The sequence below is a fragment of the Sminthopsis crassicaudata genome, chromosome 3 (assembly GCF_048593235.1).
Source record: "Sminthopsis crassicaudata isolate SCR6 chromosome 3, ASM4859323v1, whole genome shotgun sequence".
Classification (NCBI taxonomy): domain Eukaryota; kingdom Metazoa; phylum Chordata; class Mammalia; order Dasyuromorphia; family Dasyuridae; genus Sminthopsis; species Sminthopsis crassicaudata.
The window spans coordinates 51,089,300-51,109,417 of record NC_133619.1 but is presented as its reverse complement, the minus strand read 5'-3'; the positions used below and the strand labels follow the sequence as shown (position 1 = coordinate 51,109,417).

Genomic DNA, 20,118 nt, shown 5'->3' with positions numbered 1-20,118 from the left:
CACAAAGTTGGAAGTGCTGAGAGATAGGAAAGGGAGAACCCTGTTGGTCGGTGCAAAGATAGTAAGATAATCCCATGAGGCGCAGTGTCCCCTGTAAATGAATTTACAGGCCCAAAAACCTAGGTTTATTGTAGAAATTTGGAAGTAAAGTTCAGTTAGAAAGATGCCAGGGCCAAAGATGGCCACTGGGCGGGCAGGAACCCTTACATGGCCGGAAGGATACTATGTTTGGGGGAAGGGCTCCTGCAAAGAAAGAACTCCAGCTTGGCTCTTTTATACCTAAAAGGGGCTTGTACCCCAAGTTCTGGTGGGCTTTTCAGTTAGCTCAGATCCGGTGGGGGCTGGGGAAAGCCTGGATATCATTGGAATTCAAAAAGGTGCTTTTTGACCAGGATTTGTGAATCAAAGGTCAGCCATGGGGGTTGGGAAATCAGAAAGGAACCTTAAAGGGACCTCAACCCCTATCAGAAGAACTTCAGGTGCAGCCAGCAACAAACTGCCTCATTTTTCAAGGATTGGCCCAACTGAGTTTGGAGGGACTCATCATTAAGTTAGAAGAGGGATGATGAATTTTTCAGTCATAGCAACTGATGAAGACTGCTGACTTCAATCTGCAGAAACCCAGATCCTTGAGCTGGAGATCTGGCTTTGTGACTCACAGTTTAAAAAGCCTCACTAGCCCCTTATGGCCTTATGGCCTTCCCCTCTCCTTGTCCAGTGATCCAGATTACTCAGCCTATGCATTCCTTGCAGTTTCTCTGTTCTCACTCTTCCCTGTGCATGAAATGCTTCATTCCTTCTTCTCATCTACCTTGTTGCTTTATTCAATTCCTAACCATCCCTTGATGTCCAGCTCAGAGGCCACCGATCTTCCCCAGCCTCCCAGAACCCTTTCTTTGTGTCTTTTATGTGCTCGGGCATTATTTTGTTTTATGAGGACTCTTTTTTTATAGGTTCCAAATCTTCCTACTAGAAGATAAGCTCTGTGAAAATAGATTCTAGTCTGTATTTTCTATTTTCACAGAGCTTGTTCTACCCTGGAGGATGGTATGTGCATATGCAAGGTAGCCTGAAAGGGAAGAGCGCTGTTGGGGAATGGCATTTAAACAGAATAGTCTTGCTGAAACCTCTGTGAGGGCTGTGTCTATTGGATGACATGCTCCTGGAGGGCAGGGACCATCTTTCTTTCTATTAATTGTATCCCCATTGTCTAGCACGGTGCCTGACACACAGCAGGAACTTTGTAAAGATTCAGTGGGTGGATTGGACAAGAGAGAGGATACATGATAAGACTGAAGACACTGGCCAAGCCCAGGATTATGGGGGCTTTGGAGCTCAACTAGAGGATTGACTGTTTATCTGGTGGGCTGTGGGGTACTATTGTCATTTTTTGAGCCAAACAGTGATATAGTCAGAGATCTGTGTGTTGGCTGATTTTTAAAATGTCTTTAACAGAAGTGGGATGGAGAAAGATGGTTGGCACTAAGACTAGTGATTAATCCAGTAACATCTTTAAGTTCACCTTTTTCCTTTTCTACAAAGATTGTGCCCTTCATATTGAAGAAGCAGAGATGAAACTGGAGTCGTGTAATTGGCATGGGCTGTGAGGTAGAGTAGAGAGTGAAAGAATCCTGAGCCTTTTTAGGGTTTCCACGCATTTTATTTGTCCAGCATGACTTCTGGCTAAGTGGTATGCTGATAAATATTCCCTGCCCCACCCCCCAATGTGCTTAGTCAGCTATAACATGGAGCTGTCACACTCGAGGCCGGCCCAGGAGGAGAGAATTAGAAAGGCAAGTCAAACAGGCCCTTCTGGCTTTACAAAGACCCCGCCATGCCCCTCCCACAGAGAACTCTCTTGTGGGGAGAAATTTCAAAAGAATTGAGAAGGATAGAAATATCTCATATGTAAGAAACAGATGTTCTTGTAAAAATATAATGAGAAGTGAAACTTGGTTCCAGACAGAAATGTCTCTGTTGATACCCCTAAATCTATCTCTCTTGAAAATTTCATAGTTCTGATAACAAACTCTGCTCTATAAAATAAATAAGGTTTGAAGGTATCTTACCTACATTTGTGATTTGTAATTTCTCATTTCATTTACTTTTAAGAGCTTCCACACCCTAAAGAAAATTGACTTTGCCTAAACAACATCTATGTTGGGTTCAGTATAGTCAAGCACATTGTGAGGTGTCTTATTGTTTTCATTATTCACAAAACTCCACAAAGGCTTCAGGTTATTTATGATATGTATGATTACTTCCTCCCCCAACCCCCCCCCCCCCCAGTTTAAGATAGAAGGGGACTAGAGGTCATCTATTATAAGAGATCTCAGGACTAAAGAGCCATAATTCAGACCCAGATCTTTTGATTTTTCAGAGATCTTTTTTGCTTTTGTGCATATTTTGAAAGAGAAAGATAATTCAGGAATAAACCATATTCCTAAAGAAAATACTATGCTCCAGCTGTTCATGATGTTTTACTTGATTGCATGCATAGTTGTTGATCAGTCATTGCAGTTGTGTCCTTTTTCGAGTTGAGTTTTTCTTGACTTCATTTGGGGTTTTTCTGGCATTGATACTGGCATGTTTTGCCATTTCCTTATCCAGCTTATTTTACAGATGATGAAACTAACAAACAGAGTGAAGTGACCTGCCCAGGGTCACCCAGCTAATGTCCGGAACCAGATTTGAACTCAGGAAGATGGGCCTTCCTGACTCCAGACTCGGTGCTCTGTACACTGCGGCCCCTACATTATTACCCTTGTTTCTCAATAAAATGAGAACAGCAACAGTGATAGTATCACATCTGATCTTGTAGATCTTCCAAGGAGATATTGAATGCAATCGATTCTGGGATTTTATAAAATCTGCAACTTAGACATTTGCACATACTTGCTTGGCCTTTTAATAGGAAGCTGTTTTTGTTAGTAAGAAGCCAAGAGAAGAAATTTTTATATAAAATTTTGAAAATATAATTCTAGAAGGGAGAAAAAAGGACAATGTTGTCCCTATGCTGTTTATAATATGCCCAGACTAAGCAGGAAAAAAAAAAGTTTTTGTTCAGTACAGAACCTTAAATGTGTAAATACTTTATTTCACTTCATGAACATTGTTGCATAGCTGTATCCAAAAAGTATTCAAAAAGTTTATATCGAATTCATATGAAATAGTAGTTGCATAGCTCTTTCTTATTTTCTACTTAAATGTTTGTGTAATATCAGAATGGGAAGATATTGTAAATAGCATGTAGTGAATCCCTTTCATTTTCTAGATAAGAAAACAGGTTCAGATCTTGAATAACCATGCACTTAAAAAAAATTCTTATTTACTCAGTGTGGAGCAATAGAAAGCCTAAAAATAAGTTAGCATATTGAGAGAGTAGAAGTCTCATTTTGTCTTTATTATTTATATTGTGAGTTCCTTTCTCATAGATGTCACCTGAAATGGTCCAGTACAAGACTGTTGACTGCTTCAAGCTTTTTGTCCTTCTCTTACCATTACTCTTTGATGTTCTTCTGTACCTGAATATTTCCCCAAACTCTTGTCTTGCCATCATCATCATCATCATCATGTCTTGCTTTGATACATACCTCCAAATCAACACAGCACCTACAGCTATGTCAGTAAGAATTGCCCTAAGATAAATTTTTTTCCAGAGGAGAGAAATGTCTTCCTATTGTGAAATTAGAACTTTAGGTTTTATAAGCAAGAGTATTTTAAAAGGTTGAAAGACAAGTATTACTGATGAAGTGCAAGAATTGAGGATAAGAGATCCCCTCTGGTCAGTGTCACATATTCTTGCAAAAGTATTCACAAACCCAAAGTTTGTAGCAAAGGGGGATTTATTTGCACTAAGAAGACAGCTTTCTTAGTGGGCAAAGAATCCTGTTAGGATAATTTTGCAAAGATGGGTTTACACTGAGAAGAAAATATCTTCATCAGTGGGCTAAATCCAGAAGAGCATTTAGCAAAGATTGGGGTTCAGAGTCCTCTTTTATTAGCCTTCTAAGGTTTGAGGATGAGGAGATTAAGGGCTAATTTTTTGATTCAATGGAGGGTGGGGATTATGCTCCAGGCCGAGATCTCCAATAGAATGAGACTACTTATCTGGGAAAGGTGTGCCCCTTCCAGAGGTTAGGAGGGCTTGAGAGTTAGGAATACCCTCCCCCACAAGGGGACACAGTTTGCATCAGCCCCCCTCCCCCAAAGATTAAAGGAGACACAATTTACATCATTACCATAAGTGTTTTTGTGGCTGTCATGTAGCATCCTTACAGTATTCCATTTTCTGTTAGGATTTTTGTATACAATGTTTTGATCTGAAATTTGGAATTCTTTGTGTCCTATTAATACTTTGGGGGAAGTTGTTTTCAATAGTGTGTGCAGTGCTTCCATCTGATCCTCCCTTACATGCCTTCCCTTCCTAGTTTTTGTCTGTGCTAAGCACCCCTGCTACCTGCCCTTCCCCAATGTTGAAGTAGCAAGCAAGAGAAGCCAGAGGCTGAAACTTCATGTCTATGTATCATGAATGCTTTTTTCAAGATGAGCCTTGGGAGGCGTTGGAAATGGTCAGTAAGCATTACCACAGAAAAACAATGAATTGGTTATATTTTTAAAAACAGGAAGTGACTGCTTACTAATATGAGAGTCATTTCTGAATTGTCTATCTGTGTAGTCAGATCATCACCAACTTGTTAGATCAAAGTTCAAAATCGGTACCAGATTAGAAAAAGGGATAACAAGCAGGCAATTGAGGCAGTAACCATCTGACCTATTTAAACAAGTACAGTTAGAACTTGAAACAGTGAGAAAGGAAATAGTGGTTTCCTAAGTTATTTTTCTTGTCAGTTTTCATTAAAATTTTTATGTTTGCAAAAGAGTCTAAGCAATAAACTTTCTCATATGATACCTAAACACAAACTTCTTTGACCCAGCAAAATACATTTAGGTATGTAAAACTTCGAATTTTTCAATGTGAAACAAATAGTCGTTTTCATTTTCCTAGTGTGTGGTAGATTTTTGGGTTCTTTTGTACTTTAAGGGTTTGTATATTTAGAGATAGTCACTAAATAAACTGTGAAGAAAGATGTATGAAAATGTAAAAAGAAAAATATTCATCTTATGATAAAGACAGACTAATGATTTAATAACACGCAAATATAGGCTTGTCTGGTTTTTTCGCAGGAAATGAGGGCTAGTCTGACATTATCTCTTTTCTTTGTTGGGGGGTGCAGTAGGGAAGGAGACTTGTGATTTCATTCTAGATATTTTCAATAATTTAGAGTCATTAAGAATTTTTTGGGACCCTGAGTATGATGTGATTTGTACTAGGTCAGAGCTAAGTAGTTACCAGAAGCAAGAACTGACTTCCAAGCCAGTTGTTTGTCCCCACTTTACCTTTCTGTCTTATCATTTGTAGTGATAGACTCTTCAGGAAAGAAGTTAGCTCAAATGTTACTAAGGTCTAGGTAAAGGAGCTTCCCATATGTCGTGCTTATAATTTTTGTGTTCTCATTACAAAAATAGATTCATTCTATTCTATGACTTCATTCATTCTATGACTTAACTTATGAGATGTCATAATTCAGTGACTTCAATTAATTTATAATAGTTGATGATTATTCTCAGATACTGTCTCTCTGCCTTTCTCCTTCCCCAAATTTGGAAGGTGCCCAGAAGCTCCCATTGTTTGTAAATTTAATATACATTTTAATCATAAACTCTGAAATATTATTATTGAAATATGATTGTATCTGGTACAGCTTGGATCTAGAATATAAATCTGGTCTTTGATAATTTGCAGCTGATTCAGGAATTAGAAACTAGAATGTCTTCTGTATGGACATTTCTTTGCTATTAAATTTTTTTTTAAGAAAAAGGAATTCAGATATTGTATTGGGTATAATTTTGGATGGAATTTATTTCCCTCTTTTTTCTCAGGCCTCTCCCTGAGATTTTAGAAACAGTAATAGTAATTTTCATTTCCAGTTCATTTAACATATATTTTCACTGGTAAACCAATGAAAATAAGAAGCTTTGGGGTTTTTTTTGTTTTTTTGTTTTTTAGTTAGGAAAACTCAGAGTCTCAGAATTCCATTTAGAGACTATCTAACTCAAAAAGAAATAAAGAAAAGTAGTATGAGATTTTTGGGGGGGGACTGGGGGAGTGCCAGTTGCCACTGCCTGACAGAAAAACTAAAAACATGGGGCTTAGATAATTGGGCAGAGTTACGGTTCGAATGAATATGTTACATAGAAGTAAACAAATTACAAGGTAATGCCATTAGGCTTAAATCATTAGAAAAAAAGGATATGACTTGCCTAAATGCTGTTAATGTCATGCTGTGGTTTGATTTACAGATTAGAAGGACAATTTATTCCTCCAGATAATTGGTGGAAGTGTTAAGACATTATTTCACATAAGTGTATATAATGTAAAATTATACTACTCTGCAAGTTAAGTAGATCTATAAAACACTTGTGAAAAAGATCTTTTATGTGTCTTATCTTTTGGCTTTTTAACGAGGTAGTAGCTTGAGCCCAAGACTTGGCAGATTTGGATTAAAATCCTGCCTCCTGTCCCTTACCCTCTCTGCCCCTCAAATGATTTCCTGATCTATTACATCTGTAATTGGGATCTGCATTAGTCAAGGGAGCCCCCATATTGGGAATCCCCCACATTGAATAAACCACAGATTCTTCCTGTATTCTTAGAATTTTTAAATGACCATCATGTTATCTTGCAAAGACTATGAACTTTAATATGTTATTTCATAATGTCATTTCAGTATTGTTAAACTCAGAATACAATGTATTAAAATTTTTCTACTGAGAAAAATAGAAAATATTTTAAAAATGTTTTTCTATTTAGCATTTTTATTTCATGATAGAGTATTAGGAAATTTTATGAATTTACCCAAGTTTAGGACTACAGACTAGAACATTTTCTAGAAGATTGCATTAGAGTTCAGTCTCTGTACCTTCTGTATTGTACTGTTTCACCTCTGTGGTGAATAAAGGAGTGAAGATGTTTCTCCATTTAGTCTGCTTTGAAGCAGCATCTTTCAGCACAAACTGTACTGTACACACCCAGTGTTCATTAAGAAATGCAGGCTCTCAGAAATTGATTTCATGAATTCAGCAAGTCTTCAGAAAGATTTTGGTAGCCAGTCATAACTCTGCAAGTCACCAACTTATGATAAAACATTGTTTCTTAGGGTTACAAATATTTTCTGCCAAAAAAAAAAAAAAAGCAATAGCAGCTGTTACCAAGATATAAAATTAAAAGTTACTTAAGTGTGTGTATAATGAAGCAAGATATGATTTGGTTGAAATGGTTACTTCTCATGCAACTTGCCCACATATTTATGAATTAAAGATTGAAACCACAGTTGTTTCCTTATGTCTCATTCACACCTTAGTGAAGGATATGACGCTCTACATTAGTTTAGCAGTTCATGCAATTAAAAAATGTGCTACTTGGTTTTTGTCTCTTCTTTAAAAAAAAAAAAAAAAAAAAAAAAAAAAAAGAGGGGGGCGGTTTAAATGTAGTGTCACACCATAAATATCCCTGAATGTTTACTTGCATCTTTTATTTTTTAAAAGACTTAAGAAACAGTGTGATCTCCCTCTGTTTTTGTCTGCTTGCATTATTGATTTCCTTCTCAGGTTATTTTTACCTTATATCTAAGTTTGATTTTTCTTGTGCAGCAAAATAATTATGGACATGTATACATATATTGTATTTAACATATACTTTAACATATTTAACATGTGTGGGTCTGCCTGCTATCTAGGGGAGGGGGTGCAGGAAAGGAGGGGAAAAGTTGAAAAAGAGGGTTTTGCAAGAGTCAATGCTGAAAAATTACCCATGCATATATCTTGTAAATAAAAAGCGAAAGGAAGGAAGGAAGGAAGGAAGGAAGGAAGGAAGGAAGGAAGGAAGGAAGGAAGGGAGGGAGGGAGGGAGGGAGGGAGGAAGGGAGGGAGGGAGGGAGGGAGGGAGGGAGGGAGGGAAGGAAGGAAGGAAGGAAGGAAGGGAGGGAGGGAGGGAGGGAGGGAGGGAGGGAGGGAGGGAGGGAGGGAAAGAGGGAGGGAGGGGGAGAAGGAGAGGGAGAGGGAGGAGGAGAAAGAAAGAAACAGTGTGATGAATAACATTGAGGTCTAGGGGCTTACTAATGGACAGGTTAAGTACTTTTCATTGTAATGCAATGTACAGCTCACAGGATTTCTTTATAAGCATGTTTGTTATAGTTATATTTTACCTAATCAGTGTATATAATGTTTATATGTAGCTGTATATATAATGCATAGCTGTAAACCTTTTTTGTAATAAAAAATGTTTTTGCTCCTACCTTGACATGATATATCAATTTTACAAAAATTCTTTCTTTTCTTTTAGTATCAAGGCATGCAATGGGTTGCCTCTCATAAATGGACAGAGCTGTGACCCTTATGCCACAGTTTCTCTTGTGGGACCTTCAAGGTAAGCTATATATATTAATATCAGGTTCTTATCAGAAACTTTCTGGTTAGAAGATAAAGCATTTTATAAGATTACAAAAAGCATTAATATTAAAGCGCAGGTATCAAAATAGAGAAAAGAAAAACCAAGTTCATGGACTCCCAAGTCATGAACTCCTATAATTCAGTTTCTATCTAGATTGGAACCTGAAAACTAATAGCCAGGAAAGCTATGTTTTTGTCCCATCCCCAAAATAATGATTTACAAACAATAACTGATTTTTGAAAAATATCTTCCTCTCCTCGATACAGCAATGAACTGAGACACTTTAAATAAGTTAGTTCCACAGACATGTCTATACAAGACTTTTCTGGTGTTTTCTTTATAGCCTTATCCTCTTCGTAATTAACCACTTCCTCCTTTTTTTTTATCATGACAGGAAAGTCTTCTCTAGAAGCCTAGGACATATGCCAAATACATACTACTACTTATAGTATTTCTTCAAGAAAATGAAAATAATAAATGTATTTAAATTTTTTTTAATAGAAAATTTCTTTTTATAGCATAATGTCAGCCCTTACCCCCAGACTAAATGAAATTTTGTTCTTCTTAAAATTCATAGAAAAGTAGTCAGTCGGTAAACATTTTTTTAAAGTGCTTACCATGTGCCAGACACTATAGGCTAAGTGTAAGGGATGCAAAGGCAGGCCAAAGACAGTCCCTGCCTTCACAAAGTGCACAGTTTAAGAAAAAGGCATCATAAACTGGAAATAATTATCAGCTCACGCTAATGATAATGAAAGGAGGGGACATTGGAAACTAAAATAATACAAAGAAAGATAGATTTTTGTGTTTCCTTTTCTTTTGCTAATGGACTCAACAGCCACTGGTAAATAAATGTCTCTCTTAGGGTCCTGTGTGGTCTAATGATGTATAAATCCATGAAGCACTCTTTAAATGGAAAGTGCTTTATTATGTTCCTTATAATTGTGTGTACTCTGATTTTGCATAATTAACTTCTTAGAAGCTGTGTATAAGTTTAAATTGTGTAAATTAAAATTTTAAAAAAAGGAAGTTAAAGGAAATTTATAGAAATTCCCTTTTTACAGGGAAAATATTTCAATGTAATTTATAATTATATTAAATATATAATTATCTCCATTAAATATTCATTTATTAAATTCTGATTTATGTAATTACTTTTACTAATACATTGAGCACTCCTGCATATATTAAGTATATTGGGTATGTAGTAATTCCAGTTTAAAGGAGAAAAAAATTCACATGCATGAAATTACCACACAATTCAACATAGAGTGTTGCTTTATAAATGGAGTCATTGCTAGATTTCTTTGAAGTTCTTTTTAGTGTGACATTTTGTTTTGTATAAATCACTAACCACATGAAAAAAAATCGAGGAGAAAAGAAATCCAAAATAAAATGTTTTAAATGTAAATCTTATCTACTTAAATATAGGTATGTTTATTTAAAAATCTGCAGTAATAGCACTAAGCAACAAAAATAGATGTAATCCTGTAACATTGTGTAATGAAATGAAAAATATTTGAGTTTTCTTAATTTTCATTTTAGCAAAATATTTTATATTTTGTTGACCTTTCTCTCACCAGACATCATTTGATATATGTCACATTTTGAAATTCTCCATTTTATAGGAGAGGCCTTCTCCATCAGCTAGCATTTATTAAGTGCTTGTTCTATGCCAGGCAGTAGAGATACAAGTCCAAAGAATTAGAGAATTACTGTATGATTCTTGTCCATTCTTTCCTAAGACACTCCTAGAGAGTCTGCCCACTGCAGAAAGCTTCCTCTAGTTCTTCCAGTGGTGTGTGGCTGCCATTGCTACTGTCTCTGTCATTCTGTCTACTAGAAAAGCATTATATAGTTTGTTTGCAGATATGGCATATAGCTATGGTAAAAGAAGATCATAGCACTACCTTCTAAAAGTTTGCCAGACTTCTCTCATCTGATCTAATCATTTGACACATGATGGAACCAAAGTCCAAAGCTGTTAGATGTGGCCTTGCTTAAGATCACAGAAGTTGTAAGTGTCAAAGGCAGGATGTGAATCCATATCCTCAGATGTCTGAGTCCTCTTTTCACTGTACCAAGCCGCTTTTCTTTCAATTCTCTTAAAGAAGTAATTTTTTGCTTCACCAATACTATTTCTTGAAGAAATGCTTTGTTTCCCATTGCCTTTAAAAATTAAGCAAAGAGCTCCCCAAATGAAAATTGCATGTTTTATAATTGTATACTGTTAATTTCTACAAAATAAAAATTTACACATTGGAACAGGAATGACCAGAAGAAGACAAAAGTCAAGAAGAAAACAAGTAACCCTCAGTTTAATGAGACTTTTTATTTTGAGGTAGGTAACTTTTTCTATACCCAGGTTGTTTGTTTTAATATGAAAAATTTTTAGTATTTCATACATTTAAGTTTCATAGACTATTTTAAAGGTAATTATAATTTTTAAGTAAGCAAAGTTATATGATTAGTACTTTTTCAATAAATTTACAGTAGTTTTTATTTATAAAGTTGTTATTCTGCTTCGTGTTCAGGATTAAACTTCAATCAACAAACAAATACCTCCTGTGCATTAGACACTGTGCTTTGCACTGATCAAAAAATAGTTCATGCTCTCAAAGAGTTCACTCTCTAATCAGGAAGAAAACATACAAACAATATACAACATATATTGCACTGATTGGAAATAATCAACAGAGGAAAGACTCAACAGTAGAGGGGGCACTGGAAGAACATGACATTCCAAAAACATTCTATGTCATTCTTACGGAAAAGGGAAAAAAAATAGGAGTTGACCATTAATAATTGTTAGGTGGTTTCACAATTCTCTAAATAGTTACAAAAGAGTGTTCAGTAATTGTTCTGTATTAATTTGGAAGAAGGTCTCCAGAGGAGTGCACCAGGGATCTATTTAGCATCTTTATATTTGGCTTGAAAACAGGCATAAATCACATGCTTGCCAGATCTGCAGATGACAAAAATCTGGGAAGGAGAGCTTACACTCTTGTAGATTACAAAAACAAATTCAGAAAGATCCTGACACACGAACATTGGACTGAATCTAAAATGATGCTTCTTAGTAAGGGTGAATTTTTTTTTTTTAGCAACCATTCTGACATGCCTATTCTGTGCCAGGCGCTGGGCACAGGGCTGGAGTTTCAGAGACAAAAGTGAAAGTCTCCCTTCTGGAAAGGACTCTAGGGGAAGAGGAAGAACATTAGGTATACAATAGACAAATGCAAGATGTATAAAAAGTAGTGTGGTGATGCAGGTTCTTCCAGCACTGGAGTAACTGGGAGAGGATTAGTGTAGGACGTGTCCCTTGAGCTGCTCCTCCTTCTCACTAAATAAACATTAGCGTGTGTTGTGATAGCACAGAAGCAGCATCTGTGTGGAAGTTAGGAGACCTGCTGTCACTAGTCAGCTATATCACCTTAAACTAGACATGAACAGGTCACTCTGGGACTTGTTTTCTTCATCTGGAAAGTTGAGGGAGTTAGACAAAATGATCTCTGAAGGTCCTTCTGGCCTTCTCTTCTAGAGTTTAAATAATAAGCTTTAACAGTCCTTGGTCTCTCATAACGTTGATATCCCCATCATCTAGCATAGTGCGATGAGATGGAGCAGAACTTTTTAATTGAACGAAAGAATGAATTGTTGACATAGGAAGCCCTGGACTAGTAGTCGTAAGGTGTGGGTTTGATTCATGTGACCAGTCTGAGGCCAAGATATAGGATCTCATAGTTAGAAAGAGAGTGGACGGGGGCATCTAGTTACTGTAGTGAATAGAGCACCAGCCCTAAGGTCAGGAGGACCTGAGTTCAAATCTGGCCTCAGATACTTAACACTTTTTAGTTGTGACCCTGGGCAATTGCCTTAGCAGAGAGAGAGAGAGAACACAAATGGGGAGACAGAAGAGGAGGAGGAAGAGAGACAGAGAAGATGAGGGTCTGGGGGTGGAGAGAGAGAAAGAAAGGACAATCTATTACCTGGGCCTTGTAAACTTGTATTTGTGTAATGGTCCCCTTTGGCAAGCAGGTGAAACCTATAGACCATTTCTCAGAATAATTTTTTAGGTAATTGAAAAAATGCAAAATATCCCATGGGGTTAGTATAAATAAAAATGCAGTTATTTTCATACATCAAATTCATGCAACTTCTAATCTAGACCATTGGTACTGAAAGAGGAATCCACTTTAGACATCTCTAGCAAATGGCCATTCAATATCCTTTGAAAGATCTGCAGTGAGCAGAAACCTACTAGTTTCCAGGCAACTCAGTTGATTTTTGAATAGCTCCATTTTTAGGAAGTTTCCCCTTAACATCAAGCCTAAATATGCCTCTCTGCAGCTTCTATCCATTATTTCAAATCCTCTCTTCTGAGACCAGACATAAGAAGTTGAAGGTCCCTCTCATATTACAGTCCACCTTTTGGTTATGTCAAGACTGAATATCCTAAGTTCTCTCAACTTATCCTCATACAGTTTGGGGCCTTCACTCTTCTTGTTCCCCTCTTCTGGATCCTCTTTCTTATTGATGATCTTCCTAAAATGGAGTCCTCAGAAATGAATATGAATACAGTCATCCACATGTCTCACTAGAATAGGGAATAATTGGGTATAAGACCCCTTTTGTTTGGGCATTCCATATTACGCCTTTAATTTTGCCTGAGATCATGGTGACTTTTTGTCAGGATACTGGGGTCTCTTAACTTGTAAACCTCTGTACTAACTTGTCTGCCCTTCCTGTATATGTGTCATACATACCTGTCAAATAGACTACTTCATCTTGCTTGAATATGCTTTTCCTCAGACTTTTTAGGTAATTCCAAAAAGCTCTCACCTATTTAAATCCTTTCCATCAAGACCCAGGTCAAATGTTTTCCCTTTAATGAAACTTCCAATTTCTTTTCTCTACTTCACAGACCAAAAATGGGGAGGGAAAAAAAAAAAAAGAAAGAAAGAAATAATATTTTTCTTCCCTGGATTGAACCCTTTCAGTATTCTTACACCTTTTCCACAATTTTTATTTCATTCTTTGTATTATCATTATTTGTATACATCAATTACCTCCTGAACTAAATTATTAGCTATCAACACATCTCCTCTGCCTTGTCACAATTGATGCTAAATATATATATATATATATTTAATAAATGCTTATATTGAGATTAGAGTGCTGTAAACTATGCTTTATATCCAATTTTGCCACTTTCTGTGTCACAGCATTCATATGCTCCCTACCTTATTTTTCTCCTCTTGCTTTTATTCCGGGAACAAATGCACACCAATACAGCCATAGAAAGAGCAGCATAACAATTTATTGCTCTGCCTCTAATTGGACCTTCTTTGGAAGGAAGTTCCCTTCCTTGGAAGCTTTTCCCCCTGTGTACAGAATGTAAGTTCTCTGAGGGTACAAACTGTCTCATCTTTGTATTTGTGCTTCACACATAGGGACTAGCATGAAAAATAGGCTCTTATTAAATGCTTGTTAATTAATTGCTAACTTGGTATTTAAGTGAAGTATTCGATAGTTATAAATTTAGATCAGGATTTGGGGAGTGACTTGGAAAATTGAAATAGAAATGCATTATACATTTTTGTTTATTTCAGTGTTTTTTTTTTTTTTTTTGGTAGGACATGGATGAGGATTATGCACATAGAAATAATAACTGAAGGAATAGAAATGGGTAAAATCGAACTAGAGATGACTATATATAGAAAGAAATGGATCAAATCCAGAATGTTTCCCATTTATTTTAGAAGTATAATCCCAATCTCTGTTACTTATCTCTTTCAATACTGTTTTTAGTTTTAGCTTTATAGCAAAGAATAGAACTATAAAATTTACTCTATATTTTTATGTAAATAATGCATCATTTGAAAATATTTTTTTAAAGAAAGAATATGGGGAGGGAAAACTTTGGAGTTTGTAAAGGATATTTGTTGAACAATTTTATTTTACAGGTAACCAGATCTAGTAGCTATACCAAAAAATCCCAGTTTCAGGTAGAGGAGGAAGACATTGAAAAGCTAGAAATCAGGTATGTTTCTTAATGCCATAGAGAATTACTATTTTCATGCATTTAAAGAAAAGTTTGTGGTTACTATTGAAGTTGTAAAATCTTAACATATAAGAGAGAGCCACTAAGGTAAGTTTTAAGTTTGTCTTCAAAATAATTTCAGAAATCTTAAGCAAAAGAATTGTCAATTTCATCTTGCAAAAACTATAGAAATACTATATATTCATACAGTGTACTAAGGGTAAGTAGAAATACATGTGTTGTAGGGAAATTATTTCCATTAAAAATAACTTCTATTCATAGGTCTGTGAACAAGTATATTTCTGTGTTAACTAAAAATTATTAGATTGTTGAAAACAATTCATCTTGCTTATTAGTTTATAAGAAAGAAAATGTGATAGAGTAACTAGAGGAGTACTTGACATCAGAAAGTTTTGGATTTGACTTGCTTAGTGTGACCAAGGTCCAGTCACAGGCTCTTAGTTCCCCAAACAGATCTGGAAGTCTCCTAAGGAGCAGAGGAGATGTTGCACCCCATCATAGAAGCAGTTTCCATATCAAGAATCTTCCACACCACTGAAATAACAAGTTTGTTCAAAAGCTTTTATTTTAAAAGGTTTTTTTTTTCTTTGAAAAGTTTCCTATTTAGATTTTAAATTTTTATTAAAGCATTGTGGCTTTTTTTTTTCACGATATAGTGTTCGAGATATATTTTATTTTACAGATATCTACCGAAATTGTCTTCTAGAACATTTTTATTTTTGTTCAAATTTTGTTAACTTTTTGATTTTTAATCATAATGTAGATGCAAAGATTATTTAGAAAAGCAATAATACCACATTTGAGAATTAATTGTCTTATTCCTCTTAATATATCTGCTGTCTAACAGAAATGTCAGTGAGGTAAGATGTACAGTAAGATAACTAAACCAGGTGCATGTGTTTGGAGTCTCTTATCTATCTTAGGTCTTAAATATTTTAGTTGTTGCTTGGTAAGAAAATAATTTTTTATAAATTGCATGTATAATATGTGTGGTGTTAACAGTGTGTTCATTTTGAAAGTTGTATTAATCATGTAATTAAAATATATGGGTTATGTGTGCTACTGAATTTACTATAATTAAATATTGATTGCTGATACTTGAGAGAAATTACAGTATTTTTATTTATGTTTCTTTTCTCAAATCCAACAAAATCACTGTAGTCCTGATTTCTACAGGTAAAAAGAGCACAATTTTAAATGACAGCTATTTTATTTATGCTTTAAATTTTGACAAATTATTGCTTTTTTTGGTTTCTAAATAAAAACCACTACAGCATTTTTTTTCTGTTTTCTAGATAACTATATATGACAGTGCTAACATCTACTTTGAGCATGTAAAATTAATGCTATAATACAAATCATAATAGTTTGCAGCGACTTTGAGGCATGCATCTTCTTACATTTAAAAAATGAACAAATCAGTTTTCAATTTTCAGGGTTGATTTATGGAACAATGGAAACTTGGCTGATAATTTTCTGGGAGAGGTCAAAGTTCCCGTGAAGGTGTTAAGAAATGATTCCTCTCATCAGGCCTGGTAAGAATGGATAAGCTAACAATTTGGAACAGTCTGATGTATTTGGTGGTCTCATTGAGTCATGTTCAGAAACTGTTGTTTTCAGAAGTTTTCTTCAAAAAAGTTCTTGTTTTCTCTTTATTTTTCTCTTTTTGGATTGGCTAGAATGATTTGTTAGAGTCTATGATGTGGTCAGGATCGGAAGTCATTGTACCCTCAGTGAGGAATTAGAACTTTGTCTTTGACTTCCTGTGTGTATTTAGTTTACATTCTCAGTCTGACAGTGAGCATGTTTTTATAAACTTTCAGCACTTTCTATGCCTTGTAATCATTCATTTATGTGCTTCCCCCAAGATTAAGTGCAAGATACATACACATACTGTATTTATATTCAGAGCTTATTCTTTGTAGATGTGGAGGGATGTTTTGCTTAATTGGGCTTTTCAGCCCCCATTTTTTTCTGTTTAAACAATTTGGATCCTTTGATATTTTAAAGAATTTCTTACATTATTAAAAAAGGAAACAAAAGACTTTGCCTTTCGTGTTTTTTATCATTCACCTGGCTTTGGTTAAGATATTGTGCTAAAGTTCAGGACACAGATGCAGATGAAAACATGTACCAGGAAGTTTGAAAATAAGAATTTGAGGAAGGTAAGGACTAGTGACAGCTAGAGGAGTCCTAGGAGCTTGCCTGTAGGGGGTTGTGGCTGAGCTTAGCCTTGAAGGAATTTCTTAGGAAAACATCCCCCAGGGCCTGAGGGCTTGGAGCATGGCTGGAGAGGTAACTGCTGGGCACTCTAGTTCTCCAGTTTGCCCAAGTTAATTCTAGAAATGTACATCATGCCCCTGATATTGGACTTAGAAGAGTCATAGGTGGCTCACTTATCAGCTTCACATCCTTTCCTGTTCCTCTTTCACAAACAAAACGAATTCAACAAATGTTTCTTAAGTTTCTGCTGTGTACCGAGTGTTGTCCTTTCTAAGCATTCTATAAGCAGAACACAATTTCTTTTTTCTTTTCTTTTCTTTCTTTTTTTGCTGAGGCAGTTGGGATTAAGTGACTTGCCCAGGGTCACACAGCTAGGAAGTGTTAAGTGTCTGAGGCCAGATCTGAACTCAGGTCCTCCTCACTTCAGGGCTGGTGCTCTGTCCACTGTGCCACCTACTGCCCCAGACACAATTTCTTACAGAATTTACCATTCAAAGGGTGATTCCATTACCAGGAGCAAACCAGATGTTCCATCAGGGAAGGAAGGTTATTGCCCCCTAGGAAAGAATAGCGTCATGGGAGATGTGGCATCTTGGACATTAAAAGGTGAACTGAAAGAGGTTAGCCAAGGCAGAGAGAGGACATTCCAATAAAGATGGGATTTCGTCAGCCGAGGTAGGAGACAGTGAAATATGCAGCATCTGGAGGCTAGAACGGGATGGATAGGACAGAGGACATGGAAGAGAAAATAATTTGAAAAAGTAACATGATATCAGATTGTGGAGAGCCCCAAACTGCAGATGAAAGTCTTTAGAGCTTTGATCATATGGCAGATTAAAAAGGGGGGGGGACATGGGATGCCATGATAATATTATGAAGTATTATTTGCACAGATTATCTCATAGTGAACAGAAATGTAATTAACAGCATTCAAAACTTAAGGTATTTATAACTTTAATTACATGTTCATTTTAAGGAATAGTGACTCTCCTTCCTTCAGCCATCTCATATCCAAAAGCTTCCACTCAATGAAGAAAGGAAGCAAGCAAATATTTATTAAACATCTACAGTGGACTAGGCTCTTTAAAAATATCATCTCATTTGATCCTCACAATTGGGAGAGATGAGTACTATTATTGCCCCCAGGAAACTGAGGCTGACAGAGGTGAGGTGACCCGGCCAAGATCACACAGCCAGTAAGTCTGTGAAGTTGGATTTGAACTCAGGTTTTCTTGATTCTGTGTCTGAGATTCTATCCACTGAGCTTGCTGGTTGTCTGTATTTAGCTACCTATTCTTAAAATTCCAAGCTCCAAATGATAGCAGGCGGCAATCATAATTCCACCAGGTGACAAATAGTCAACAGGACAGTTAGAGAGCAAAATGATCCCCTCAGGTAAGAGTTCCACACCCTTTTTAATAACCAGACTTAGGAGTACATCTTGTTGTTCTTCCACAGGCTCAGAAAGATGCACATGGCACCATGACCTCATTGTGATAGAATATATAGAAAAGCAAACTAATCTCCCTACAATATTTGTGCTAAAACTATTGACAGAATTAGTGAAATCTGGGAATGTGCTCATTGATAGAGGCACAAATCTGTAAGGCTGTTCTAGCAGTAATTCAATCCAATATAAAAATAAATACTAGGATGGGTTAATGTGCTTTTTTCCCATTTTCAGTCCCACAGCATCCCCTAGTGGAGTTTATTCTAATAGCACTATAATCCAGGAATTCTAATTTGCAAAACATTTTTTTCCTGTGATTTATTTCTTTGGCCTTTTATATGATTTCAGATATTCCGTGCCGCCCCTCAGAATAGGAAATATAGTTATTTTCAGAAATTTAATTCTCCTGTTTGGAGAGTACTTTCCTGGTTTTGTTTGTTTGTTTTTGGTTTTTTTAAATACGTTGCTAGATAGAATCATTGAAGCATGTTTCAGCTTCTCAGTTATTTTTCTTTGGTAAAAATTTTTATCCTCAGTCTCAAATAATAAAATCAGGTTTCTAATATTGATCACCTCCTCCTTTGTTTGATGTGAGTTTCTTATTCAGAATTGTCTGTGTTGCTTATGAAATTTATAGGTAAGAATAGAATTTTAGGGCAGCTAGGTGGCACAGTGGATAGAGCACCAACCCTGAATTCAGGAGGACCCCAGTTCAAATCTGGTCTCAGACACTTAACACTTCCTAGCTGTGTGACCCTGGGCAAGTCACTTTACCCCAATTGTCTCAGAGAAAAGGAAAAAAAAAAGGAAAAAATAGAATTATAAAACTAGAAAGGACCTTAGGAATTATCTAGCCAGTTTCATATTTATGAGTCTGCCCCAGACCTGCTGACATGGAACACTACTGATGGTACCTAATGTGGTAGAGATGCTGTTAACTTCTTTGGGCTTTATTTCCTTTCTTTTTGTTCTTTGTTAAAAGAGATAACTCTTTAAGTGGGGGAAAAAGAAGAAGGGTGAGAGAAAAAGGAGATATAAAAAGCTAAATTAAAAAAAGAAATCTTCTGGATTCAATCAAGTTTTTATTTTAAAAATGAGATCTCAAGTTCAGACAAGTAAGGTGAGGTTGCCCAAGTATAGTATAGCTAGAACCAGAGCACATTCCTATCACCTGCTAGAAGATGAATTCAGTGTTTAGATCATTCTATACATGTCTGAATAGAATTTGAGCTGAGAATTTGCATCTCTTTCCATGCTGCTGTGCTTTACTATGAATAGAACATATCATCCCAGAACCCAGACTAATCAAATCTTACATGAAACTACTTCTGATAAAGATAGAAGACTTTATGTAACCAGACAACCCGAAGAATAGAAGTATACATAAAAGTGCCCTTACGCTGACAAAGGGGCACTGGAGGCTAGTGGAAAGAACTCTAGATTTGGAATCAAAGGACAAGCGTTCCGATCACAATTAATGCTTCTGTGATCTTAAACAAATCAATTAATGTCGTTGTGCCTCTATTTTCTTAACTGTATGAGAAATGTGAATTCAGGAGTCTCTCAAATCGATCCCCTCCAGCTCCATCTATTAGCCTGTGGAATTCCCTGGGTGGAATATAAAGAAGTTTCCCCTTTGGGGAATGAGAGTCAGATTAATCGTGTGTTAGTTGTGCACATGTATGCTGATGATATGTATAAAGGACAAATAGGCAGAACAAAACTGATGAGTACAGCTTGATAGTTTGTTAACATTAAAAAGGCATTGTGAGAAGTTTGCCATTAGTACTGACATACTTTATGTTTTCAACTATTTATAATGAAATGCAGCATGATTTCATCTCCTTTTAAGAAAGCTTTGAGTAGCGG

The 20,118-nt window shown here is 36.1% G+C and overlaps 1 protein-coding gene across 2 annotated transcripts in view; it reads left to right on the top strand.

Moving 5' to 3' along the window:
• The window catches only part of RASA2 (RAS p21 protein activator 2), a 129,765-nt gene that overhangs the window by 67,978 nt on the left and 41,669 nt on the right, over positions 1-20,118 (top strand). For both annotated transcript variants that reach the window (XM_074298479.1, XM_074298478.1), the window contains exons 6-9: positions 8,405-8,488; positions 10,781-10,853; positions 14,479-14,555; positions 16,013-16,111. In XM_074298479.1, the coding sequence (XP_074154580.1) occupies positions 8,405-8,488; positions 10,781-10,853; positions 14,479-14,555; positions 16,013-16,111 (333 nt within the window). The remainder of the gene's footprint in view (positions 1-8,404; positions 8,489-10,780; positions 10,854-14,478; positions 14,556-16,012; positions 16,112-20,118) is intronic.